The sequence below is a fragment of the Vanacampus margaritifer genome, chromosome 6 (genome assembly GCF_051991255.1).
Source record: "Vanacampus margaritifer isolate UIUO_Vmar chromosome 6, RoL_Vmar_1.0, whole genome shotgun sequence".
NCBI classification, from domain to species: domain Eukaryota; kingdom Metazoa; phylum Chordata; class Actinopteri; order Syngnathiformes; family Syngnathidae; genus Vanacampus; species Vanacampus margaritifer.
The window spans coordinates 7557176-7584232 of NC_135437.1; the positions used below are offsets into that span (position 1 = coordinate 7557176).

A 27057-nucleotide genomic window follows, 5' to 3' on the forward strand; every position below is an offset into this window, starting at 1 on the left:
CACACCCATTTACAACAGGGAATCTGGTTGTGTTCAGAATCAACCAGTCATGCTCAAACTCACATTAATTTAAATAGAAGTTAGCGAAAAGCAAGTGAAGTCCCTGTGATTTAACCCCTCCAAATATTTGTGCTTTCTTGCAGAAACCTGAAACAGAAACTCTGTGCACAAATAGCCGTGACGTATTTCAGGGAAAATCACCGCTTTTTTCCCGGTAATGCCATCGCCGTTTGTTTTCCTTTAGAGAACCTCGGTTTTGGAGTATTTTTTCGTCATTTTTTGATGAGTGTGATTGCGTGCATTTGTCAAGGCATTGAAGAAGAGGAGCGATGACAGTACGCCGAGTGATCGCTGCTGTGTGCCCACATAGACAGGTTATAACTGCCTTATTTTTCCTCTTATGCTGACTACCGGAGACAGTTTGTTGTAACTTGTTAATATTCGCAGGGATAACTGTAATTGTCGACCACACAGGGGCGCCGTTTGGTAACAACAGAGCTGTATTTTGAAGCCCTAAACTGTGATGTGTTGTTACTATGTTTACGAAATTATCTAATGGTTCTGCCATCCTGGCGTTTCGATTTTTCATGTGCCTGTGTGTATATTATTCATATGCTGCCATTTTATTGTATTAAAAATACATTAAAATATTTATATGAGTCATTCTTGCACCGCTAACAACGCTGTCAGATTTCCAAAGCAACCACTTTGTTGCAAGGCATTAAGAGAAACGTCACCATAGGCCGACATAAAAAAAATAAAAAGGTAGAGGCATTACATCTGCTTCAAAAATATTGACGAGGCAGAGATTGGACTTGGACGAAAAGGAGGCTACAGACCAGAGAGTTGTTGTTGTAGGCTAGTTGATTTATTGAACCTATTAGCACATTACAAAACATAAGTTGAAGTTAAAATAAAAATTTGAAGAAAAATAATTAATCAATGTCATAATTTACATGTTCAAAAGGAGCATGAAGCACAATAACTTACATATATTCTTATCCAATAACGTATCATTAAAATAAAAGAAAATGAACAAGTTATGAACAGTTAGTTGGCAGGTTCGAATGCGGAAATGATTTGTGCATATTGTCCATATCGTCTATGAACTATGACGGTGCAAAGAAAAATGTGCAGAAATGCAGCTACTATGGACATTAGCATTAGAAATAAACTATTTCAGATGGTAGCAAATAATAGCGTTTCATTAAAAAAATACTCTTAACACCTTTTTGGTCGGGAAGTAAAACTATAACATACAATATTAATATATTTTTAACGTTTTCTTCCTCTTATTATTATTGTTATTATTATTATTTGTTTGTTTGTTTTGCCGTTCACTAGTCAATGATGTTCAATATGTGATCTTGTTTTCCAGTAATATTAATAATATATGGAAGATGTGATACGTAATGCTTTCGGTTCACAACATAATGCATAATATCTACAATGATACTGTAAGTGGGAAGTAAAATTGATACAGGTACTGTAAAAAAACAAACAAACAAAAAACGTTGACGAGTGCATAACGCCATATGTCGTCATGGTTACAAAAACTGCGCTGGATAGAGGCGTGGTGCATCATGGGAAGACGATTGTTTCAACACAAATATTAAAGAAGGGAATGCGCGACACTTTCGAGACACCGCCACCAAAGGAAGAAGTGATTCGGACAAATATCAGCGGCAGTTCCTCGATGACGCGCATAATAGGCTGAAAATCCATAAACTATAGTAACGATATCTTATCCAAGAGTGGTTACATCTCGATGCTACCTTCTTTAGCCAAATTTAGCTAACAATAATTCGTGGGTTTGTTTGTTTATTTGCTACTGCCGCAGTGAACGTGAACTTAGTTTGTCATTGCCTAGCCGTACCATGTATGAGATTGTTAACGGTACAAGAAAAAAAGATAAAAACTTATCTTAAAAGCAAGGGGCTTTGATGTAAAATTGTCCCCCAACAGAAATCGATCGACTAGTAATGTCTGGTTGGTGGCTACCGAGCGCACCAGCGTTTGCGCCCGAGAACTTCAGCTCGACTCCTCTCAAGCCAATTGAGCGAAAACATGTTAACGTATCGGAATACCTGGCGGGCGACGACGTACTCCCTGAGGACGACGACACGTACTCTCTGTTGTCCCCCATCTACCATGATAGTTACGAAAGTGATGAAGACGACGAGCTCAGTACTACTCAGCAAACGTCCAGGTAGTACCTGATTCTAGAAAATGGACATCAATCATATTAAATTGTACGTGGTTATTATTAACTTTTTTTTTTTTTTTTAAAGATGTGAGCTACAGAAACCCACCTCAGGTCTGATAGAGCCTGAATCCCTCAGTCCTTGGGTCATGTGGCTTGTAAACAAAGCAAAAGAAGACCAGCTTAAAATGAAAAAGAAAACGGAGGAGGCAAGTTGAGGAGTTCAATCGGCCTACACATCTTACTATTTTTTTTCCCTCAAAGAGGTCATGACTGCAAGCTCTGATTCAAACATCTCCACACTTTAAATTAACCAGGCACATTTACTCAAGGAAAAAGAAGAAGAAGAAGAAATGGAACGTATACAAAAAAAGATCATAGAGGAAAAAAAGATCAGAGAATGGCAGCAGCTTAAAAGAGAACAGGTACAAAAGAGTTTTACAATTCACAACAGCAAACGATAATTTCCCGTTATTTTAGCCGATGCCAGAAAAAAAGCACTGAATAACTTTTTTTGTTATTGGAAAACAAGGAAAGACATAACCAGCTTCTGAAAATCAGCAAAGAAGAAGCAGAGGTGCGACGTCAACAGGAAAAACAAAGAGAGACTGAACAGAAAGCTCAACAAAAGTACAAAGACTGGCTGCAGAAAAAGAACCAAGAGAGGATCGAGAAGGAAAAGAAGCAAAAGGTAAATAAGACTAATTTTCAAAATGTCTACATTTTAAATACTGCATGGCCATGTGTTTCATTTTCGTTTTAATAGGAGAAAGCAAGTCTGAGGGAGGAACAGGAGAAGGCGCGGCGGAGGAAGGCAGAGGAGAACTTTAAGGAATGGCTGGCAAAAAACAACGAGAAATGGAAAACAAGTCCAAAACCACCTCATCATTCAAGTGAGTGTGATCTGGCAACTATTAGCTGCTCGCTAATGTTCATGTATGCATGTTTCCTAGGAGTGTATCGTGGTTCATTTGTTGCATATCTGTATAACCTGTGACCTATTTTCCCTCCAGGTCCCTGCAGAATGTACCCACCACCCAGCTTTTACAACCCAATCCCATGGAAGCCCATTCCCACACCCCCTCCGGAAACACCTCCCGAAAACACACCAAGCAAGAAGCCTCAGAAACAAAGAAGACCGCAAAGCTCAGAATTAAGACTCACAAACAGGATACATAGATGACAGTAAAGGTGCTTTAATTAACTCTAATGCGAATCAAATTGTGAATCTAATGTGGAACTCATTAGGATTTTGTGTTGTTGTTTTGTGTGCTTGTTTTAAAAATGGAATTTTAAAATTTCTGCAAATTGGCTAGTGACCATTTCAGGCTGTGCGCCACCTTTCGTTCAAAGACATCTGGGATAAGCTCTAAAACGCTTGTGATGATAAGCAGTTCAGAGGATGGATGGATGGATTTTAAAATGTGAGTTAGCATGTTCTTGATCATTTTTTACACAATCCAATGCCATTTTTAGTAGCTCAAAAGTTTGAATGATTAATACTCCTGTTTTGTTGTACTTGTTGCACAAGCGCTAAATATATTGTGTTTCACAGCACAATTGTTGCCACAAAACAAATAAAAAGGTGCCTTATTCAATGTGTCATAATGCAAACATTTTGGTTTACTTAAGCTACATGAAAGGGTTGCTTGCAACTAGTGATGGGAAACTGAAGCGTCATAAACCACTTGCAATATTTTGGTTTAAAGATGCAATGGAAATCTAATTAATTTCCATTGCAGTAGTCTTTGTTTAAACCATGAGCACCATCTAAGGACTAAAAAAATACTGCAAGTGGTTTGAAGCTTCATTTTACCATCACTACCAACTCAGTGGCCTTGTGGTAGAGTGTCCGCCCTGAGACTGGGAGGTTGTGGGTTCAATTCAACGAATTTCGCCCCCACTTAGTTGGGTGTGACAATCAGTGGAATTTACCTTTACCTTACTTGTGACTAATAGCAATAGTTTTATCATGCAGCATACGTTTGCACCAATGTAAGCTAACAATAAATATGCATAAATGAATGCCTCAGAGTGACTGACAACTGAGCTTTATTTTAGTAAAGGCACATTTTTGTACCAGCAATAAGCCCCTTAAGATGACCAATGTATGTAGATGCAATGAAGATGGAGCTAGTCTGGTTTTGCCTTGCCTCCTCAACATGCTGACAATTGTCAGTTCTCTCGTCGTCTTTATTTTACGAAAGCTCTGTTGTGGACTTACTGGCTTTGTGTCATCGCCGCTTTAGTTGCCACCTTTTAAAGCCAGTGGTTTATATAATTCCACATCATTAGCATCTTCACATTTCCATTTTCCTTTATGTATATCTGCACCATGTCACAAATTGTGACATATAACAGCCTAGCAGCGATTTAAAAGTATTCTTTCACTTCTTTCAAGTCCTGCTACCCACAAACTTTAGACAATAGTATTTCATTGTCAAAACCCAACAACACATTCTTGTGTTTGAACCTCTTCCATCACGTTTCCTTGTTTAACATTGCAGAATTTCTTTTTTGGTCATGCCACCAGACTCCCAACATCTACTTTGAGTATCAAATGTCTTTCCGTCTCGCTTTCAAACTATTCTTTTTGAATCTTGGAACCGTGATGAATGTTTTGGCCTTGTATTCTCTGCCATTTTAAAAGGATTTGAACACTAAAGCCTTCTGTTTGATCTTTTAGTTTATGCAACAGAAAATTCCATCTGACCTTAGATTAAAGGAAGACCACACCCTGGACTGGACGTCAATAACATATTTTGTCCATAATCAACCAGTTTGGCTTGTTTTGAGTTTGGATTGAGATTGAGGCTGCAATCGGATAGGGATGTGACTGAAACAACGTATTACAGACAATGGATGGATGAGCATGCAGTTGTAACAGGAACTTTCTTATGGCCAACTTTGCATTATTGCAATTTGATATTGTATATTGATATTGTTGCTTTGGCCAATTATTCCAGGGGCCATCCCTCCTTCTGAAACACTAACTCTACGGCATCTTTGACATCCTGCACCGTGTAGGACGGCTGCGTCAGGCTGGGGTCAAAACGAAAGTCCCTGTGGCCGTGAAAGATGCGCTGCTCGGTCACCGTGTGCCTCGTGTCCGGCGGAAGCGCCTCCTCTTTGCTGTACACTCCCGTACACACCAGAATGGAATGGCATGACTCCGGGAGATCCGAGCCTGAGCCGAGAACGTTTGGTGCGCCGCCTAGCTCGCTTGATGTCATTTCAGGGGCCTGGTCAATGGCTTGAGCACCACTTTGGTTAGCTCGCTTCTGGGCCTTAGAATTCTGAGCAGACTGGAGGTAACGGTTGTAGAGGTTGGCACCATATATGTCAGCCATGGGGTTATCCCTATCAAAAAAAGAGGTGACGGATGTGAATCAGTTTGGATGAACAAAGACTCAGTGAGCCAAGATGGAGGGTTGGAGTCACTCACCCTATAGCGTACAGCCTCTTCACGGGTGTGGTCCATCCAAGGCTCTCAGCTTGCTGCCTAAGCAGCAGCTCCGCATAATTATAAGTCACTACGCTGGGTTTACCAATCAGAGCTTCATACTTGAGGTCATGACCTGTCACCTTCTTGTAAAGGCTCTCCAAGCACACCAGGAACATACCATGACCAAACCTGTTAAGGAACCACAAGATGAACGATAATTCAGGGAAAAGAACCCCCCACCACCCCGACACTCCACCTGGGATTCTTGGCCTCAGCCATCCACAGCAGGTCCATGTTACAGGCCAGCACCGGAATGTGAGGATACTGCACAGAATTCCAATTCCTGTGCGGGTTTCCGTTGGTTAGAAGGACATCAAGAATCAGCTGCAGGTTGGTCTCCCATCTGATTGGCTCACCAAATAAGATGACAGCTATGAGGATACACGGGGAAAGAGAAAAAACATGAACAGGTGCATCTTAATCGATTAAGAGTATCATAAAAAAATGTGATTTATTTCAGTAGTTTCACCTAAAAAGTGAAGCGCATATAGATTCACTATAAGTGGTATAGAAAGTGGATGGATTATAAATGAAAACACCCATTTCACCATCGCAAGAGACTAGAATATTGCATAAATAATCATTTTCAATTTTGACATGAATTAGGAAAATTAGTCTTTTCCCATGTATTTATTTAGTTTATATAAGTTTTACTTTCTAAACTACTGAAATAAATACATTTTCTATGATACTCTACCTTACTGAGTTGCGCCTTTACATAAACTAAAGTTTCATTTATTATTACATGTATGTGTACAAACATACCATCTACTGGCCGTAAACCTTTAGTGGGAGGAATCTGTGAGACAAGGTTTGATTAGGGGAGAAAAAACATTGGATATACTCAACTGTATATTGAGCTTCATCCTCTCATATACCACAACATGAAGCACAATATAAACACATCCAGTAAAAAAGAGCTGCAACTCAAGTTCTGCTCTTAGATTAGCCATAATAAATTGTGATGGTTTTGTTTGAAATTAGTGTGAAGCTAAATAAATGTAGAAACTCACACTGTCTTTGGGTCTTCTGTTGTGATCCACTATATCAAGAAGAGGATAGCCTTCTCTGAGATCGTCAATGGTGACAACATTCTGGAAGCCCAACCTGAGGTTTAGTGGGTCAAGGATATCCCACATGATCTTTAGTTCTCTCTAGATCTTTAGTGAAATCGACTAAAACACAAACAGCAAAGGGTCCAAAGTTTTAAAAACATTACAGAGCTGAATGCAAGCACACTAAATAAACAGAGCACATATAGAGTGAGGTCAATCAGTCGAGCACGAGTTACTGATTTGAAACAGGATACATGTGAGCCACCTCTTCAACAGGACCCTGTCCTGACACCAGCACACACATTTGGTGAAAGTGTGTGAACATTCGCAAAGGACTGTGGGACAGCATCACCTGGTCTGGCGACACCTGAGCGCAACGGACGCAAAGAAACAGGAGTTAGAAGGCTACAAATAGATAAGCAAGTTGGGAATACATCAAAAATGGGGTTCCCTTACTTCCACTTCAAGCAGATGTGAAAGATGCTCTGCTTTCGTCTGCCGCATGCAGTTTCCAGCATTGGTGACAAACACCACGGGCACTTTGTATTTGTCCTGATCGTCCACGAGGTTCCTGAAACACTGCTTGGCCGCAGGGATGGGCGTTTGTCCGCGCACTAGCACGCCATCGATGTCGAAGAGGAGACCAAATGAGCCCTGAGCAGACGACTAGGAAAAAGATAGCAAAGGAAACAAATCGATTAAATGATTGTCCATTGTGTGGAATTATCAAAAAATTACTTTTGATTGTTTGTATGCAAATAGTTGGTTTGCTTGAATGTGTGCCAAGTGCCCGCTCATCAAGTGTGAAATTACACAAGCAAGGGTCTCTTTTGGTTCAGTGGTATGTGGTTAAATTAGCCTCGGCGGCTTAGCGCAAGTGCCATTAATTTGCAGTCCCGATACGGAAGGATAAAAATCTCCATCTCTGGTATGAGAGCCTCCACCCCAGTCAATGGTTTCAACCAGACTTTGACAAGTGGTTATAAAGTGTTTCTTTCTTTCTTTTTAATCATTTGGGTATTTTGACCCCAGAATGTGAGAGTGTGTTACTTGACTGCAATCAGTCGAGGCCCTGTAACAAGTTTACCTTCTAAAAATCAACTTTTAAATTCACATCAAAAAGACAAATTGGCTTTGCTTTGACGTCTGCATTTATTCAATTATATTTACTACTGTGACTGTATTGGGTCGTCTAATATTTGCAGTTGGATGCTGAAAGATTTAGGAGGTATTTTGTCCTCCTTGCGTGTTCAAATATGAGGGTGAGTTGTTGTAAGAAAAATACATTCTTTGCAAAAATGATTTTTAATCAAACAAGAGATCTCTTGGAACATTCAACACTCAGGTACATCACTTAAGAACGTGGAATTTCAGAGCGTCAGAATGTGTTCCCTCTTCCGGGTTGCAGACGCTATATATAGTTTCTTAAAATCCGCCCCTCTGATCATTTCGGCCAGTACTTTTCCAAAGGAGGTGGCAAGACGAAGTCTAATGTAAACAAACGTTCAGGGGCAAATTTGGTGCATAAACTGGGACATAGTTGAAGGGTCTGACTTCCCCAAAACAATATCTCGCAAAACAACCCGAACTGGACATAACTGATAGAGACAATAATGTATGTGTATGTGTATTATTTCAAAACGAATTCTGTTTTCATTGGTGAGATGTGCGTGTATTTAAAACAACGAATTTCTGGCCCAATCAGTGTCTAGGCAGACTGTGAGAGCCAAATGTGTTTTGGCAAAGAAGTGCGGAGAAGGAACTTTTTAGACAAAACAACGTCGTTCAAGCTTAAGGTTAGAGCATACGAGGTCAACATCATGTGCCCTGCTGAGACACAAGATTTCTAATTCAAAGGTTAATATGGAAAATTAAAATGTTCATATGTGTAACAATAGTTGGTATATAAATTTAGGTATTAAAAATGTTATTATATCTTTCAATGCCTTATTTAACTATACAAGGGAGAAAACATGTTTGAAACAGACAGTTCTACACCACTTCAAACTACAACCACACTAATAAGTAATAAATACCTGTAAACAAATCTAAATGGGTGTTAACAGTGTGTACAAATGGTATGCGTGTTCAGGTCATAAAACATCACTTGCCTTGGCTCTTTTTATAACGCACATGTGAGAGGGACGTGAGTGCATTTATGAGTTAAAAAATGTTATTACAGTTAAAAAAAAGTGGTTGAGACTTTGCTCCAGCACTGTAAACTACAATGATTGTGCAAGTGTAGATAATGATGAAATAACTTAGCACTAGTCTAGTAGTAATACGTCGTTTAAAGTTGATGGAGTATGTTTAAGTGATGTAATTTCTTCATTTTTCTCAATTGACCATCAAGTGAATTAAAAACAACAACAACTCAAGTAATCACTTACATGGCTGCAATATCTTCTTGCTGCTCCTTCGCTGCTTGATTGGAACCGTTTCCATGCACTTTTCAAACACCTTAATCGCTGCATTATTAATGTATTTAAATGCAACATGAACAAACCGTAAACGACAGTGACGGCCTTTGTTGAATTTGTAACGGTTGAGTAAAGTCACAAAAAGTTAAACCTTAAATCAATACTACTGTACTGTACACGCTGACCTGAGTGCCGTATTTTCCGGTCGCAGAACGCGCATGCGCACAATAACGTCACGCTTCCCGGAAACGTCCTTAGCTGGTGCTTTTCATTTTGGGAAAACGAAAGTCCTACGTCGGGTGTGCTTATTAGGTTCCAAATGTTTTTCCATAGCCAATGTTATGTTGTGAAAGTCATCCCCGAAAAAAACTTTTACTTGTTTTAAAGCTACACAACTGATATCTAATATAATAAATAATAATAAAATTTGAACTGCTGGACCTGTAAATTTGGTCACAAGTTTGTGCAGCCACCTGTTGCCAAATACAGTCAACTAAAATGTTCAAAATGTGTAGAGCCTGATTAATTAGTGATTTACTAAGATTATGCAAATATATTATTATATTTGCATTATTACTATTTATTATTGTACAATTTCCACAAACGGCAGCACCTTGACAGCATCTCTCCTGCACATTTCACAGGTTCGGGGTTTGAATTTTGAATCATCCAGTTTAGCGTTTGCATGTTTTTTTCGCCCCATCATTCTATGTCAGTGGGTTATCTCCTTCTTGTACTTTCCCCCCAAATCATACCTGTGAGGTTAACTGAAAACTAAGATGTCCACAAGCATGAATGCGAATGGCTGTTTGTACTGTATATGTGTCTGTAAATGACTGGCGACCAGTTCAGGATGTATGCCAACTCTTGCCCAAAATCCACTGTAATAACTTACCCGTAGTGATGGCAAAATGAAGCCCCATAAAGCAGCCAAGCCCTGCAGGCAATACTTCACACACACGTCGGGGCTTCAAGATGATTCATTTCCTCGGCTACGCCATCATGTGGACAGAAAAATGTATAACATGCTTGGTGCATGCAATAAAATGGTGGGGTGTAAATCATGCTCTGAATACAAAAAAAAATATATTTGATGAGTGTTTTAACATGAATTGTTCTGTGTTACTTTGTCTATGTTTGTGCTTATGCAACAAGTGAAAATGTGAAATAAGGAGGTAAAATAAAGTGCTTATTCATTTTTATTTAAAAACAATATTTTTTCCAAAGTTTTTGGACTCAGGCGGTTTCAAAATGATGCCACAGTTTGCTTCCTAGAAAAGATAAACAGATATTAGTAATTATTATTAAATATTAGCACAATTAGGAAATATTAAATACCCCCAACAGACTGGGAAGGTTCTGATGATCATGATGATGATGATGATGATGATGATGATGATGATGATGATGATGAAGTAAATGAGGACGCTGTGCGCCTCATAATAGCTGCGCCTTCCATCGTGAGCCTTTTTTCTGCCTCTGCTGCTTTATTGGGACTAAAGAAGCCTAGTTTTTTTTAAATCTTGGGTCAAGCAGAGTAGCCAGAAACATAATGCTCATAGACTGGAGGTTGTTCAGCTTCTCTCTTAGTTGTCTTTGCAGAAACTCAACCATGTATGTGCTCTCTGGAGTTTGAAGCAGTCGAATCTCCTCTTCTTCCAGAGAGTGATGCAACATTGACAAGAGCGGAATTACCTTTGACCCGGAAACCTTCTTCTCCTCAGACAGCTCAATTGTAGCATAGTTAAATGGCTAAGTTAAATAGCAATAATTCTGTATTGTTCAACAGACAAGGCTGTCAGATCAGTACGTAGACCAGCCAAAGCTGCTCCGACAGGCTCTCTCAAAGTGTACATACGCTGAAGCATGAGATAAGTGCTGTTCCACCTTGTATCAACCTCCTGAATAAGTTTAAGCACCGGAAAGCCCATTTGAACTTGCATCTGAGTTAGTCTCTCCTACAACAAAATCAAGTGTCAAATCAATATATAGAAAAAAATAAAATATGTTACATAGGACAAGTTAGGAGCTTACCTTTGCTGTAGTGCTGCTCTTAAAATAACCAACTATATTTCGACAGTTTGTCCGGATGTGGAATAATTCAGGACATTGGTCAAGAGCTTTTTTTTAATCAAAAGATTTAGAGTATGTGCCATACAAATAGTGTGACGCATATGAAGCTCTCTGGCACAAGCTCCCATATTTGCTGCACCATCAGTCACTAGACATGTCACTTTTTCACTGATACCCCACTCAGACATTAGCGAAGTTTTCATAGAAGCCATGTTTGCTGCAGTGTGTGCCTCAGGGAAATGTTGCACCCCCAGTACAACTGATTGGAGAGACGTGGTTTCATCAAAGAAATGACATGTGACAGCGAGATAGGCATCAGTATTGATGGAAGTCCACATATCTGATGACAAACTACATGCAGATGCTTTTGCCACAATGGCTTTTGTTTTATGCTTGGTTTCCTTGTACCTTTTTTCCACCATGGCTTTCAAAGTCTAAAAAAAAAGTATAATTTATTGAATTGAAAAGTATTGAAATGGTTCATCCGATAATATAGTGCTTCATGTTGTGACATACATACCTGCCGTGTAGGTACAACGTAGGAAGGAGCTAAGCTTTCATAAGCTTTTTGAATCCACTGCCGTCCACCAAGGAAAACGGCTGGGAATCCATCCATCCATCCATCCATTTTCTTGACCGCTTTTCCTCACAAGGATCGCGGGGGTGCTGGAGCCTATCCCAGCTGGCTTCGGGCAGTAGGCGGGGTACACCCTGAACTGGTTGCCAGCCAATCGCAGGGCACACAGAGACGAACAACCATACTCACAATCACACCTATGGACAATTTGGAGTGTTCAATTAACCTGCCATGCATGTCTTTGGAATGTGGGAGGAAACCGGAGTACCCGGTGAAAACCCACGCAAGCACGGGGAGAACATGCAAACTCCACCCAGGAAGGCCGAAGCCCGGACTCGATCTCACATCCTCTGCACTGGGAGGCGGACGTGCTAACCAGTCAGCCACCGTGCTGCCCCGGCTGGGAATCCTCAATTACCATATCGACCAACAGCTCAGCCAAGTCAACCTTCTCAGCTAAGCCGAATCATTTCCTGAATCAGTCACGTGATAAATCCGCTTCGCGGGTTTTCAAACGTCACCACGTACGTCATCAACACGCGCATCGACTCGCCGTTCATGAACCACTCATCTACATTAGTCGGCACACGCTTCAGGCATTCGACCCGAGAAGTACGAATTTCGTACTGAACGGACTTAAACATCGACAATGTGCCTCCGTCACTTCTTTATTGAAGTCAAACTTAATTGCTACATTTCGTGTCTGATTAAATCGTATCAGACAGTGCTCGTCGAAATCTCTCGGCCCTGTTTATGTTAGCCTAGCTTAGCTTAGCTTGCTAGCCGCCAAAAAGCATACGGCCGTCAAATGTGTGCGTAAAGTGTCGTGACTTCGTGTAAAAATGTGCGCAAGAACGAAAGTCAAGTACGAAGAGGAGCTTTGTGGAGCACAAGAGGAGAACGAGCGACAACGTCAACTACTGGACGCTGTTTGCAAGCAGCCTCGAGTTGTGTTGAACAGAGCGGGTTTGTCACTTGTTTAATTCATACTTTTCAACAATATGTCCGTATTTATTTTTGAAAGGAATCTTCACACGGGCACTTTGTTACGTACAATTACAGTTTTTCCTCAGTCACCATGGACATATGCACAAAACAGTTCCGCATTCGACGTACGAGTGCACCCAATCTTCCGGTGCGGGGAGACTTTAGCGGAGCGCACTGTTGATGTGATGTAAAACTCTAAGCCTAAATCTTTAGTCCACTGAAAAGGAACAGGAGTCGCTCCTTGCTTTAATACTATGTCATCAGAATTTTAAAACGACCAATTAGATCACCCAGAGCCGTAATTTTAACGGCTTGAGCTCTTGTAATGATGTAATTGCTTAAAATGATTATTACACGTAAATACAAGCCGTTTGAGTAGCTACTAAAGCTATTTTGTTTATTAGATTTTTTTAAATGTAAATTATGTATTGTAGCTCCTCTCCCGGGACTACTGGAGTCCGTCCACACAATGGTTGGTGTTTTCATCCCTAATATTCAATGTTTGTATATCTTGTTTTATTATTATTATTATATCTGGAACAATCAGGGTTACAAAGTTATGATAAGTGATTTCTGGAACAAAATGAAGACTGAGACGATACGTAACATTCCCCAGATTTGTTATTCTTTCACGGATTTGGCCCATGTGATAATCTTAAATATAAAATACATAACATCCCAATAAATGGACTTTACGAAACCATGTGTATCTTGTGCCCCGCAGACGTCAGTGAAAAATATCTTTGTCCTGAGCGGAGGGAGCCAGAGTTCCCTGGTGTGAAAGAGGAGGAGGAGGAGGACTTGCAGCCTCTTCAAGTTAAAGAAGAGGAGCAGCCACAGCCTCCCAACATAAAAAAAGAGGAGCGGCTGCCGCCATACATTAAAGAGGAGGAGCATTTCACAGAGTTGCCCGTGACTGCTGTCCATTTGAAGACTGAAGATGAATGTCAATATGAAGAGAACAAAGGGGTGGAGCTTCCAAGCAGCAGCTCAAGACAACAAATAACAACAGAAGACGATGAGGACCAAGCAGACAATTGGTTACCTCCAATGTCAGATGGTGAAGACGCGTCACACTCTCCTCACACTAGTGACTATGAACAGTTTGACGGTGATGTGACATGTCACACTGACAGCAAACGTTGGAAATGTTCTCAGTGTGGGAAAACTTTTGGCTACAAGTGTCATTTGAGAACCCATTTGATTGGCCACACTGGTGAGAACGGTTTTGCCTGCTCAGTTTGTGGTCAAATTTTTGCTCAGAAGGGAAAGTTAAAAATACACATAAGAACCCACACTGGAGAGAAGCCTTTTGTTTGCTCCGTTTGTGGTCAAATTTTTGCTCACAAGGGAAGCTTAAAAAGACACACAAGAACCCACACTGGAGAGAAGCCTTTTGCCTGCTCAGTTTGTGGTCAAACTTTTGCTCAAAAGGGAAGCTTAAAAATACACACAAGAACCCACACTGGAGAGAAGCCTTTTGCCTGCTCAGTTTGTGGTCAAAATTTTGCTGAGAAGCAAAGCTTAAAAATACACACAAGAACCCACACTGGAGAGAAGCCTTTTGCCTGCTCAGTTTGTGGTCAAAATTTTGCTCACAAGGTAACCTTAAAAATACACACAAGAACCCACACTGGAGAGAAGCCTTTTGCCTGCTCAGTTTGTGGTCAAAATTTTGCTCAGAAGGGAAAGTTAAAAATACACATAAGAACCCACACTGGAGAGAAGCCTTTTGTTTGCTCCGTTTGTGGTCAAAAATTTTCTGAGAAGGGAAGCTTAAAAAGACACACAAGAACCCACACTGGAGAGAAGCCTTTTGCCTGCTCAGTTTGTGGTCAAACTTTTTCTCAAAAGGGAAGCTTAAAAAGTCACACAAGAACCCACACTGGAGAGAAGCCTTTTGCCTGCTCAGTTTGTGGTCAAAATTTTGCTGAGAAGCGAAGCTTAAAAATACACACAAGAACCCACACTGGAGAGAAGCCTTTTGCCTGCTCAGTTTGTGGTCAAAATTTTGCTCACAAGGTAACCTTAAAAATACACACAAGAACCCACACTGGAGAGAAGCCTTTTGCCTGCTCAGTTTGTGGTCAAAATTTTGCTCACAAGGTAACCTTAAAAATACACACAAGAACCCACGCTGGAGAGAAGCCTTTTGCCTGCTCAGTTTGTGGTCAAAATTTTGCTCACAAGGTAACCTTAAAAATACACACAAGAACCCACACTGACGAGAAGCCTTTTGCCTGCTCAGTTTGTGGTCAAAAATTTGCTCGCAAGGAAACCTTAACAAGACACATGAGAATCCACACTGGCGAGAAGCCTTTTACTTGCTCCGTTTGTGGTCAAAATTTTGTTCGGAAGGGAATTTTAAAAATACACACAAGAACCCACACTGGCGAGAAGCCTTTTGCCTGCTCAGTTTGTGGTCAAACTTTTGCTCACAAGGGAAACTTAAAACTACACACAAGAACCCACACTGGCGAGAAACCTTTTGCCTGCTCAGTTTGTGGTCAAAATTTTACTGCGAAGGGAAGCTTAAAAATACACACAAGAATCCACACTGGCGAGAAGCCTTTTGCCTGCTCAGTTTGTGGTCAAACTTTTGCTCACAAGGGAAACTTAAAACTACACACAAGAACCCACACTGACGAGAAGCCTTTTGCCTGCTCAGATTGTGGTCAAAAATTTGCTCACAAGGAAACCTTAACAAGACACATGAGAATCCACACTGGCGAGAAGCCTTTTACTTGCTCCGTTTGTGGTCAAAATTTTGTTCGGAAGGGAAGCTTAAAAATACACACAAGAACCCACACTGGAGAGAAGCCTTTTGCCTGCTCAGTTTGTGGTCAAACTTTTGCTCAAAAGGGAAGATTAAAAATACATACAAGAACCCACACTGGCGAGAAGCCTTTTGCCTGCTCAATTTGTGGTCAAAATTTTGCTGAGAAGGGAAACTTAAAAAGACACACAAGAACCCACACTGGAGAGAAGCCTTTTACCTGCTCACTCTGTTGTCAAAGATTCCCAAGTAAGGCTGAAGCTAAGAGGCACACGTGTGCTGGTGAGAATAGCAGCGATGAATGAAGCTTGATATGATCTCATTTATGAATTTACATTTAAAATGGTGCAGAAATTTCCAATGATCCGTGTACTTGTATTGTGTGTTGTGTGTCTTACTCTTGACTTACCCTATTTTGTCATTTAAATTCATATTTAAAATGTTACATCAACCTGACAAGGGGCTGCAGATGAAAACTATCTGACGGCTATAATCTGACATGTTTACTTGTAAATGTCCGTTCATTAGCGCTGTGCTGTGCTGTCACTATCAAATAGTTTTAGAATCGATTAATCAGATTCATTGGAATTTTGCGTAACACTATTACAAAAGGATTTTCCCCCTGATTATTGTTTATTATTGGTGTTTATTTCATACTTCATATTCGTATAGTGATTTAAAAAGAAAAAAAAGGTGGGGTTGAAGAAAAAAATGGCTCCAAACAATTAGTCGATTATTACAGTAGTTGTCGATTAATTGATTAATTCTGACAGCTCTACTCTGTGCCCTATATATATTTTTTATAATACATTTTCCATGTTTAATATGCATGAAAGGTAATTACAATGACAGGGATTTTAAATGATCTCCATTTTTGTGCTCTATTTGTATTGCGTGGACAAGTGTTGACAATTCGAGAGAAACTTTGATTCATTGTGGTGAGATGAAAAAGTGTACCTGATTATGATCCTGAATAAAGTACTGCTCTTCGCATGCCTTTATCTCAACGACGTGCTCACACTCAAGACTTTCAAATTTTCAATTCCATTTTCTTACAATAAATCAAAAACAAAGGTCTGCATTTAATAAATCTACATCTATCAATAAACTGTTTTGCCATTACTGTATTAGCAAAGCTTCATTTGCCCTTTTCTGTCTTGTTTTACAATCCCAAATTTAATATTCTTGAAATCTAGTGTCAGTGAATGTGCTTACTCCACTTGCTTATGAAGGGATTTTATTATTATTATTTGCAGGAAAATAGCTAAATTTGTTTTCAAAGCTTGATATTGATGAGATTGGGAGTGGGACTTAATAGGTTTTTCTTCCTCCAACTCCTTTTCAGGCTAGGTTTAGTTGAGTATTGTCTGGAAAAATTTATATATTGTTGATGTTGATTGCGATCTTAAATAAATGAACAAATGAAATGAAATATATGGGGATTATTTTGTTTTTATTTTGGATATGTGCAAAATCACGGAATTCTTCAATCCAAGGCAAGATTGTCTCCTTCCTGAAAACGTTTGCTTTAAAAAAAAAAAAAAAACTTTTCTATAAGTGAATGGTGTTTTTTTTGGTTGTTTTTTTTTTACAGTATCTTAAATTTTTGGGGCAAAATGCCAACATTTAGAGGGGCAGTTTTGAGCCATGGAACTGATTCTTTAGTGGACCAGTACTTGATTAATTTGCAACATATGTGCGTGTGAAAAAAAAGTGTTCTTTTGAAGGTTCTTGAGCACATTTAAGAATGTTCATCGCCCACCCCAGATGGTCGTCACGGAACTTAAATGTATTTATTTTTTACCCCACGTCCCATAATCTACTGTATTTGTATAGTTTTATGATGAGATTACGATACCCCATTTTGCCGAATGTGCTACTGACAATTGCATCTCATTAACACATTCTTGTTAATACAGAAGAAACACAAGGAACAAATGGAATCTGGAGAGTAAGGCTCTTTCTGTTGCCAAATGCTGATCATCTTGCGGTTCCATCGGCTTCACAATGCTGTCAACTAACCAGAATTGCTTTGGGTAATGTACAGACTATTGATTTGCGCAGTGAGTTTGCATTTGTGTTTTATTTTTTGTGTATGCAGAAAATCTATGTGTAATATTGCTTCGTTGGTTGTGCAGTATCCATCCATCCATCCATTTTCTTGGCCGCTTTTCTTCACAAGGGTCGCGGGGGGTGCTGGAGCCTTTCCCAGCTGGCTTCGGGCAGTAGGCGGGGTACACCCTGAACTGGTTGCCAGCCAATCGCAGGGCACACAGAGACGAACAACCACACTCACAATCACACATAGGGACAATTTGGAGCATCCAATCAACCTGCCATGCATGTTTTTTGGAATGTGGGAGGAAACCGGAGTACCCGGAGAAAACCCACGCAAGCACGGGGAGAACATGCAAACTCCACCCAGGAAGGCCGAAGCCCGGACTCGATCTCACATCCTCTGCACTGGGAGGCGGACGTGCTAACCAGTCAGCCACCGTGCAGTATTGTAGCGTTAAATATAAAAAATACTAAGTGCTTTTTTCAAAAAATATTAACTACATTCTGGCAGCTTTATGCCAGTGACGTTTTTGTCATGAGGTATCCTCTTGCACAAACACAGACATTACAAATTTTGTATACACGCAGTATAACAAATCAACCTATATATAAAAAAATAGCACAATTAAATACCTAGCCAGATTTAAAAAAATATATAAACTTGTTGAACCAGTACTGATATAATATTGTTAGATTTTTTTTTATTATTATTATTATTTTCCAGGGACCCCAAGTCATGAGCTACTAGGGGCAACCGCCTCTCGATGTTTTGTGCAGTTATCATGGACTCTTCCAGAGTTTAATAACTACATTTGCCAAAGCTTTCCCTCTGTTAGCCTAAACGTAGTTGGCTTTCACCTGGCAAGAGCTGACAAATCGAGGCCTCTGAGTGAAATTCAGGCCAATACTTTGAAGGACCTCAGAAAAGCAGTTGGCAGAAGCAGATTATATATTCTTCCCCAGACAAATATTTCACTGCCAATAGAGGTTAGTGTTTGTCTTTGTATTGATCAAACATTCCTTTTTTCATATTAGTGTAGAGACTTACTAATAAGACAGTTTGTGTTGACTTACTAATAAGACAGTTTGTGTTGTCAACTTAGATCACTGAATCTGAAAGGACACCAGAGACAATTGCTTCTTCCACTGCTACCACAACAGCCTGCAGACCGGAACCGGAAGTCTCACACAATAATCAATCTCAATCCCTTTCATCATCAGCTCTCGGATCTCTAGCCTCAGCTGCAGTCCCTCAGGTCATGCTCTCTACTTCCTGGAGTACCAATACACTTGCCATTTGTCACATCTAACAGCAATTCTACGTTGTAATATATTTTTTTTTAATCTAAAGAAACTGAATTTCGATATTTATTTTATTTGAATTTACAGGTTTTTCCTATTTAAAAAAAAAAAGATTTAATTTTCAAAAATACTGTTCTTACCTGTTCTTTCTCAGTTGCAACAACTTTACTACAAATATCTTTGCTATGCTTATCACCACCACGATTTAGAACCACTGTTCATAGTTTTTTATATTAACATATTTTTGAGTTTTTTTTACTGGCTCACTGTATAAGAAGCCTTTTGTATAGATTTAACTGTAAATATGTTGGTCTACAAACTGTGTTGATCAAGTACAGTTTTTGTGGTTGAGAACATCTTAATAAAAAAATACATTTAAAAAACATTTACCAGGAATCTTTAAATATTAATGAATGCTGCTGCATTTGTTTGAGATGTGGAAAAGTTCTAGTTGGTCAAGCAAGACCTCAGTTTGGCCTGTCAAGAGTTTGTTCCCCAAATCCTGTGCGGACCACCTGTATGGAATTGTACACAACTTAGGCAAAAGACTAGCGCTACTTCATATACACGCTATACAGGAAAGGTATGAATAAGAGCAGACTCATAAAAGTTATGGGGGCTCAGGGCTTTAGGTGACACTGAGTAACTTGATGCTCACGGCGGCCTTTTTCTATTGATTGGTCTTCTGAGCAGGTACAGTACTAAGAAAAAGTTGGACAAGAGGATGAAGAGGCCCACATAGCTATGTCATGGGCTGCTTCCTGTACTTACTACTCAGGTGAACACGTGCACCAGGACTGGCAAACTGTGGGCTACCTTTGCTACCTAGCCAAACGTATTTTCTCCATTAAGAAGGAACCAAGTTATCAACCGAGGTGGTTTGTTTTGGGACGGATATTCGCAACACATTTCGGAGTTGAGCTAAAAAGATTCTAGTGTTCCCTTGTTGCATCATTCCACACAGATTTTGAGTAAATCACATGACCTGGAAAATTTAGTGATGGCAAAATGAAGCCCCATAAAGCAGCCAAGCCCTGCAGGCAATACTTCACACACACGTCGGGGCTTCAAGATGATTCATTTCCTCGACTACGCCATCATGTGGACAGAAAAATGTATAACATGCTTGGTGCATGCAATAAAATGGTGGGTTGTAAATCATGCTCTGAATACAAAAAGATATATATTTGAAGAGTGTTTTAACATGAATTGTTCTGTGTTACTTTGTGGTTATGCAACAAGTGAAAATGTGAAATAAGGAGGTAAAATAAAGTGCTTATTCATTTTTATTCAAAAACAATATTTTTTCCAAAGTTTTTGGACTCAGGCGGTTTCTTTTTTTGCAGAGAATTTCACCTGCTTTTGAAAAAACTCTTTCACATGGTACTGATTAAGCAGAGGTGCATAGATATGAGATAGGAAGTTTGTATAAAATTGGAAGCGTATATTTCTGTGATTCACAGTACTGAAGGGGACTTTCAACTCTGGGGATGTTTGGTGCTCCAAGATACTTTTGCACCTCAACTGTTGCATTTGCCGTGACATTTGTGGTTCTTGCTTGATGAATTGAGGTATCAAAATGATGCCACAGTTTGCTTCCTAGAAAAGATAAACAGATATTAGTAATTATTATTAAATATTAGCACAATTAGGAAATATTAAATACCTCCAACAGACTGTGAAGGTTCTGATGACGATGATGATGATGATGATGATGACGGTGATGATGATGAAGTAGATGAGGACGCTGTGCGCCTCATAATAGCTGCGCCTTCCATCGTGAGCCTTTTTTCTGCCTATGCTGCTTTATTGGGACTAAAGAAGCCTAGTTTTTTTTTTTAATCTTGGGTCAAGCAGAGTAGCCAGAAACATAATGCTCATAGACTGGAGGTTGTTCAGCTTCTCTCTTAGTTGTCTTTGCAGAAACTCAACCATGGATGTGCTCTCTGGAGTTTGAAGCAGTCGAATCTCCTCTTCTTCCAGAGAGTGATGCAACATGGACAAGAGCGGAATTACCTTTGACCCGGAAACCTTCTTCTCCTCAGACAGCTCAATTGTAGCATAGTTAAATGGCTCTAATACTTTTAAACAGTCAGCAATAATTCTGTATTGTTCTGCAGACAAGGCTGTCAGATCAGTACGTAGACCAGCCAAAGCTGCTCCGACAGGCTCTCTCAAAGTGTACATACGCTGAAGCATGAGATAAGTGCTGTTCCACCCTGTATCAACCTCCTGAATAAGTTTAAGCACCGGAAAGCCCATTTGAACTTGCAACTGAGTTAGTCTCTCCTACAACAAAATCAAGTGTCAAATCAATATATAGAAAAAAATAAAATATGTTACATAGGACAAGTAAGGAGCTTACCTTTGCTGTAGTGCTGCTCTTAAAATAACGTCATCGTCTCACCAGGAGCGTCCCAAATCAAATCGTGCTGAGCCTTCTTGGACAGTAAATCCGTCTGCCTTATGCTGCCCCCAGGTGGCCAAGGCGGGCACAGCAGAAGGAGCTGAAAAATGATTCTTCAATTGATGCAATGTGTGACAGTCACAACTGACAAAAACTGTTTGATTCAATCTAATTATGTTTTGGATGTATCTTCAGATATAATACAATATTGTGGAGTGACTTGGGCATTCAAGTTTATTGGACTTTGTGTGTAATATGTACGCATTTGCACTTGTGCGCAAATGCATATGCGATGTGTTCACAAAAGTGTTTGTTTACATATTGTAACGTTCATACGGAAGCATATGAAACTAGAATGTGTCGTCCGATGACGTCACTTGTCAGCGACACGCCAAGGCAATTTAAAACAAACAAACATTTTACAGGCAAATCCTTCAATAAACGAGGCCAGTCTTATTGCATGTTTGTGGTTAATTAGTATACAAAAAATAATAAGATTTCAAAATATTAACTTCTTACTTCTAAAAATGGCCAAATGACTCAAGTATCCCTTTAAACAGATTAGCATTTAAAGTGACATTATAAATACCACATTTCAAACACTCTTTCTAAGACATGTTTTTTTGTGATGAATATCAGTGAAAAGAAGGGGGGTTGGGGGGCGTGAAATGCGCACGTGACAAAAAGAGTGTGAAAAGAGTAAGTATTTGTCCTTCTCGACTTCCCAGCATTGCCGTCATGTGTTCCACACAGGTTGTGATTTTGTATCGAGCTCAGGATGGGAGTTGCGATACGATACGATAAGATACGATATACTTTTATTTTCCCCGTGGCAAACTTTTTCCTGCACTCCGTCCAGCTGCAGTTTACAGTAAAGATAAAACAACAGAATAGAAAGAGATAAAATTAAAATTAAATAAATAAGAAGTGCAGCAATAAGTAGAAGACTTCCCAGAAGTCTTCACAGAAGTATACATGTGTAGAGAAGTACATTGCACACACCCATATACACACACACATATACACACTTCTATGCATATACATACACACACATGGGTATGTACACAACATTGCACCATATATCTTATTGCACTGAGTTAATGTCGGTTGTTAAGCAGTTTGATGGATGTCAGCAGGAATGAGTTCTTGTAGCGGTTCAGCTTGGTTCTGGGGGCCCTGAATCTCCTGCCGGAAGGCAGTAGCTGGAACTCATGATGCAGAATGTGAGTCGGGTCAGTAACAATTTTCTGTGCCAGTCTGGTGACGGACCGCTCATAAAGCATCCGTAGGGAAGGATGATTCCTGACCCCCATGATCTTCATGGCAGTCCGCACCAGACCGGCAATCTGTGACCTTGACTGCACAGTCAGGTTGCCGTACCAGGCCGCAATGCCGTATCTGATGATACTTTCCAATGCAGCCCGGTAGAACAACAGCATGATCCTCTGCTCCACTCCATAGACCCTATGTCTGCGTAGGAAATAGAGACGCTGTTGGAGTTTGGAGCAGAGACTTCCAACGTGTACCCTCCAGCTGAGTGTGTTGTCAATGTGGACCCCCAGATACCTGTATGAACCCACCTGGCTGATGTGATTGCCTTTAATGACGACTGGCCCGTGGTCACCCACAGTTTTTGGATCAAATATCACCTCCTCTGTCTTCCCCACATTGAGCACAAGATGATTCCGGTCACACCACTGGACAAATTTCTCTATTTCTGAGAAATAGTCCAGTGGGCTATCGCCGGCCTGCAGCAAGCTGACGATAGCTGTGTCATCAGAGAACTTAATGATAAAGTTCTCTGGGTGTGATGTCACACAATCATTTGTGTACAACGTGAAGAGGACCGGGGAGCTGACGCAGCCCTGTGGGGCACCTGTGCTTATCAATCTGGGTTCCGAGAGGGAGCTGTTGACCCTGACTTGCTGCTCCTTCAGTTTACCCAAAAGCAGGTGCGACTGCATTGTGTTGAACGCTGTGTGCATTTCTCAGGGCCATTTGTACAAATCGCAAAAGTTCCCCTGCAAAAGTTATTTTGTTTCTCAAAATCACGCGGCTCAAAAGTAAACATTTAAAAACACATGTCAAAATGTGTCAGTGTGAACAAATCGTAAAATTGCTTCGTCACGTTGTCAACCTAACAGTGCAGTCTGAAGGGACGCTCTGATGACAAATTCAGTGTTCTAAATTGAAAGCTGGGCAAGATACACGTTTGATTTTCCGCCGGCGTCACGCCAAATCCTTCGTGCTAAAATTTGATCCATTTCATATTGTTTTCACAAATCTATATCCCATTGGAAAGGTTTATAAAACTGTGGCGAGACCAGCGATGTTGTTTGGGCTGAGGAAAAGGCAGGAGGCGGAGCTGGAGGTGGCAGAGATGAAGATAGTTTGGAGAGATAGCGAGTACGTTGGCAAGCCGGCCCGCTTGTGGCGGTTTTCGTCTCCACTGCCGAGTTCGACCCATTTTGCCACGTTTCCATCCACACGTCAACGCCTTGCGACGGCTTCTGTGATGTTCCTGCGGTGGAAACGCGGCGGCTTTTGAGGCTGTTGTTAACCACGCTTGATAACTGATAACCCGGTAACCCATCCTTCGCAGCTTTAACTCATCAGTTTGGGTAGTTTTGACCTGTTGACATTAAAATCTCGACCCAATGGTTTGGGTCATATCCTCAACCCAATGTGCTGTGCATAACCCAGCACTGAGTTAGCTTTTCCACCCATTTTAACCTAGCAGGTTAAGTACAGTATGTCGTAGTTTTGGTGCATTTGTATTGTTTAACACCAAATTCTCTTTTTTAATTTTAACTCAACTCAATCAATGCAGTCACAGTGGAATGGTCTTGAGGAAAATATGTTTTTAAAAGTACAAGTACAGTATATGTCGATTTAATAAATTGTATATTTAAAAATATTTTTTCCTAAATACGCTAGGCAGGAATAAAACAGTGGTTGAAAGTACAATGCTTGTTAAGGCATTTACGAATAATAAGCTAAAGTAATAAGTGAGGTACAGCAATTATTTTCTTTTGTAAATGCTTTTTTTGGCATTCATTATTTATGGAGAACAAAGATTGTATCACAAAGCATGTGTGAACTAAAAAGCAAAACTGAGAGGGAGATTGTGTGCGTGTGTGTGTGTGTGTGTGTGTGTGTGTGTGTGTGTGCGTGTGTGTGTTGGGTTACTTCCAATGTAAACATGAGTGTAAACATAAATAGTGCATATGTGTTGCCTGGTCACCAAAAGTAATGGTGCACGCGCGCGCGCACTCAAAGGCCGGTGACGGTGTGTCGAAATTAAGTCTAGCATTTCACTTGTATTATTTGTAGCAATGCAGCGAAGGTTGGCGCGTTGGGGGCCGGCGGGGACAGCCGACTTTCAGTTCTCACCGGCCGCGCTCAGAGTATCCGATTGCGTTTATGCGTGGGCGAGTCCGTGATGACGTCGCTGCCCCGCTTGCGGTTGGCGGGGTGGGGGGGGGGGGGGGCAATGTTGAGATCGCTGCAGACTCAAGACTGACTTCCACACTCTTGCCTTCTAGAATGAAACTAGTTTTTCCACCTATGTCAACTAGTGACGTCACTATCAAATATTTTTTTTAATCGATCGATTACTCAACCAATTATTCTTTCTGCATTAAAGTGTATTACAAAAGCATTTCCCCCCCATTTTTTACCGTTTATTAACCAGCGATTGGTGTTTATTTGGTACTTCCTATCTGTATAGTGATTAAAAAAGGGGGGATTGATGTTACCGATTTGGTTATTGTTTTTCAAAGTAAAAACAGATGTTTGCAAATGTCTTAGTTTGATTAAACAGAAGATAGTCAGTCTTCTTTCATGAATGACTGTATACAGAAATAAGTGAGCAATTACTGTCAATATGCTGAAATCTGTATCTGAATATGTGCGTGCATGAGCAAGTATGTGCCTCAGTATATATACATATTGAGTTCTTCCACATATTGACTCGATTCACAATCATATTACGTTCCCCTTCATCTGACCATTAGCATGGATTTTAAACATAGAAGGGCCAAAACATGCCTTGCGAAAATTTAACTGCACTAAAAAACTAGCCACCAGAGGGTGCTAGAACTGCACAAATAGAAATCAATCCGATTTTTTTCCTTCCATGTGCTGCTTTTAATATCGTGACATGATGACGACGATATATTGTGGCAGTTTTAATATTGCGATATCACGATATTGCCGTTATCGTTACACCCCAACTGTAAACGGTATCCGTACTCACCGTGCAGGGCTATGGCCTCTCTGAAGGGCTGCAGGTCCGACTCCATGGAGCTGCCCGCCTCGGGCGGCGGCGGCCGGCTGGCGGCTACCAGGGCCCGGGACGCCCTGGGAGGGGGGTTCTTGCCGCACAGGAAGCTGATGAGATCCTCCCGCCGGATGGTTCTCCGCCGCTTCTTCACCCAGGCCATCATCTCCTTGTTTCGGCGCTGGTAGCCGATCTGGATCCCCAGGTCGTAGCTGCGCTGGCAGGCCTCCATGCTCTCTAGACCACGACAAAAACAACAACGCTTACTCATGCTCAGCACAGCCGCCCGTAATGACCCAATTCAACAGAATGTAAAGAATTGAATTTGCACTACAAAGCTATATGGCAGCAGCGCAAAGAAGACGGTCATAACTACCCAGTAAGCTGTGATTATATTTGTTGTTTTTGCAGAGGATAAAGAATATATGCTTGGAAGTCTTGTTATATGCGCTAGCAGCACCATTTGAGTTCAAAAATCCATTTCTTACAGGATTTTAACACCCCAACAGCAATGTTAGTTTTCTATGCCCGTGTACAGCGTTTAGCATTAAGCTACCAAACTTTCCTCAGACAGTTCTGTGGTGCTTAGTTAAATACATATCTTTATTCAGTTTAGTTTTACAGTAAACTTTCAGTTGGCTTGTAAAGTTCGGAAAGAACAAAGTGCTTGCGAATAACTCAAGTTACATGCTATGATATATAATCAGTCTCTCAATAACTGCCACCTTGCACAGTAGAAATCAACACAATTACAAACAACCCACTGAGACAAAACAAGCACGCTAACCGTGGCCACACAACGTTAAACTTAAGCATAATTCATGTACTCACCCCTCCAGTTATTTGTGAAAACCGCCACTTTGAACAATAGAAATAAACAAACAACTGCAAATGATTTTTCCCGATATCATGACTCACCTTTGTACATGTTAGTAACGGCAGTGGCTGCATTCTGGAAGGGAACCCAGAGGGAAATACCTTGTTGCTGACATTCTCTGTCTGTGAATCACATTTCACACACATTTCAAATAAAATCTCACTTCCAATTGTTCTTCACCGATTTCTTCCTTCATTTGTACAAAAAGCAATTAACATTCAACAAGGCAGATTAGAGCCCAATTGATTCGGTTAGTCTATTTTTATCAGCCGCTTTTCAAAATAATCACGATAGAGTAACTTCTGCTCAGTAATTGGAGTCACTGAAAATGTCATTGTGCCATTTGGCCACCAGATGGAGCCAATTCAATTTGATCTAATTAGCATCTAGTGAGCAAATGACCATGTTGTTCAAGTTGCTGATCTCATGACAATAGTTTCCAAAATGTTGGAATTCAAACTTGCAAGTATTTTTTTTTTTTAAAGATACTTACTAAAAGCAGAAAAGCTGCTAAATGCAGAAGAAAAAATAAAAA

General features: G+C 40.4%; 4 protein-coding genes and 1 long non-coding RNA gene across 5 annotated transcripts; 2 read left to right on the forward strand and 3 right to left on the reverse strand.

Moving 5' to 3' along the window:
- The first annotated feature begins 1562 nt into the window (after positions 1 to 1562).
- On the forward strand, positions 1563 to 3801 carry ccdc34 (coiled-coil domain containing 34). The gene is made up of 6 exons (XM_077567275.1): positions 1563 to 2209; positions 2292 to 2412; positions 2521 to 2628; positions 2736 to 2894; positions 2970 to 3096; positions 3217 to 3801. Exons 1-6 carry the CDS (start codon positions 1983 to 1985, stop codon positions 3384 to 3386), a joined length of 912 nt encoding a protein of 303 aa, XP_077423401.1. The 5' UTR covers positions 1563 to 1982; the 3' UTR covers positions 3387 to 3801.
- On the reverse strand, positions 3384 to 9395 carry hdhd5 (haloacid dehalogenase like hydrolase domain containing 5). Its single transcript, XM_077567273.1, has 8 exons — positions 9154 to 9395; positions 7220 to 7429; positions 7018 to 7130; positions 6722 to 6815; positions 6474 to 6507; positions 5905 to 6079; positions 5649 to 5837; positions 3384 to 5563 (listed from the first exon to the last, which is right to left on the reverse strand). The coding sequence occupies exons 1-8, from the start codon at positions 9259 to 9261 to the stop codon at positions 5161 to 5163; spliced, it is 1326 nt and encodes a 441-aa protein (XP_077423399.1). The 5' UTR covers positions 9262 to 9395; the 3' UTR covers positions 3384 to 5160.
- A 2964-nt stretch (positions 9396 to 12359) lies between these two features.
- LOC144054007 (uncharacterized) lies at positions 12360 to 17028 on the forward strand. The gene is made up of 2 exons (XM_077569008.1): positions 12360 to 12799; positions 13545 to 17028. Exons 1-2 carry the CDS (start codon positions 12676 to 12678, stop codon positions 15899 to 15901), a joined length of 2481 nt encoding a protein of 826 aa, XP_077425134.1. The 5' UTR covers positions 12360 to 12675; the 3' UTR covers positions 15902 to 17028.
- A 3196-nt stretch (positions 17029 to 20224) lies between these two features.
- LOC144053978 (uncharacterized) lies at positions 20225 to 21435 on the reverse strand. The gene is made up of 3 exons (XR_013294572.1): positions 21322 to 21435; positions 20623 to 21245; positions 20225 to 20555 (listed from the first exon to the last, which is right to left on the reverse strand). It is a non-coding gene; the product is annotated as an uncharacterized LOC144053978 (long non-coding RNA).
- Positions 21436 to 23639: 2204 nt separating this feature from the next.
- Positions 23640 to 26810, reverse strand: LOC144053147 (HUWE1-associated protein modifying stress responses-like). The gene is made up of 3 exons (XM_077567262.1): positions 26564 to 26810; positions 25622 to 25882; positions 23640 to 23884 (listed from the first exon to the last, which is right to left on the reverse strand). The coding sequence occupies exons 1-3, from the start codon at positions 26571 to 26573 to the stop codon at positions 23640 to 23642; spliced, it is 516 nt and encodes a 171-aa protein (XP_077423388.1). The 5' UTR covers positions 26574 to 26810.
- Between the last annotated feature and the right edge of the window lie 247 nt (positions 26811 to 27057).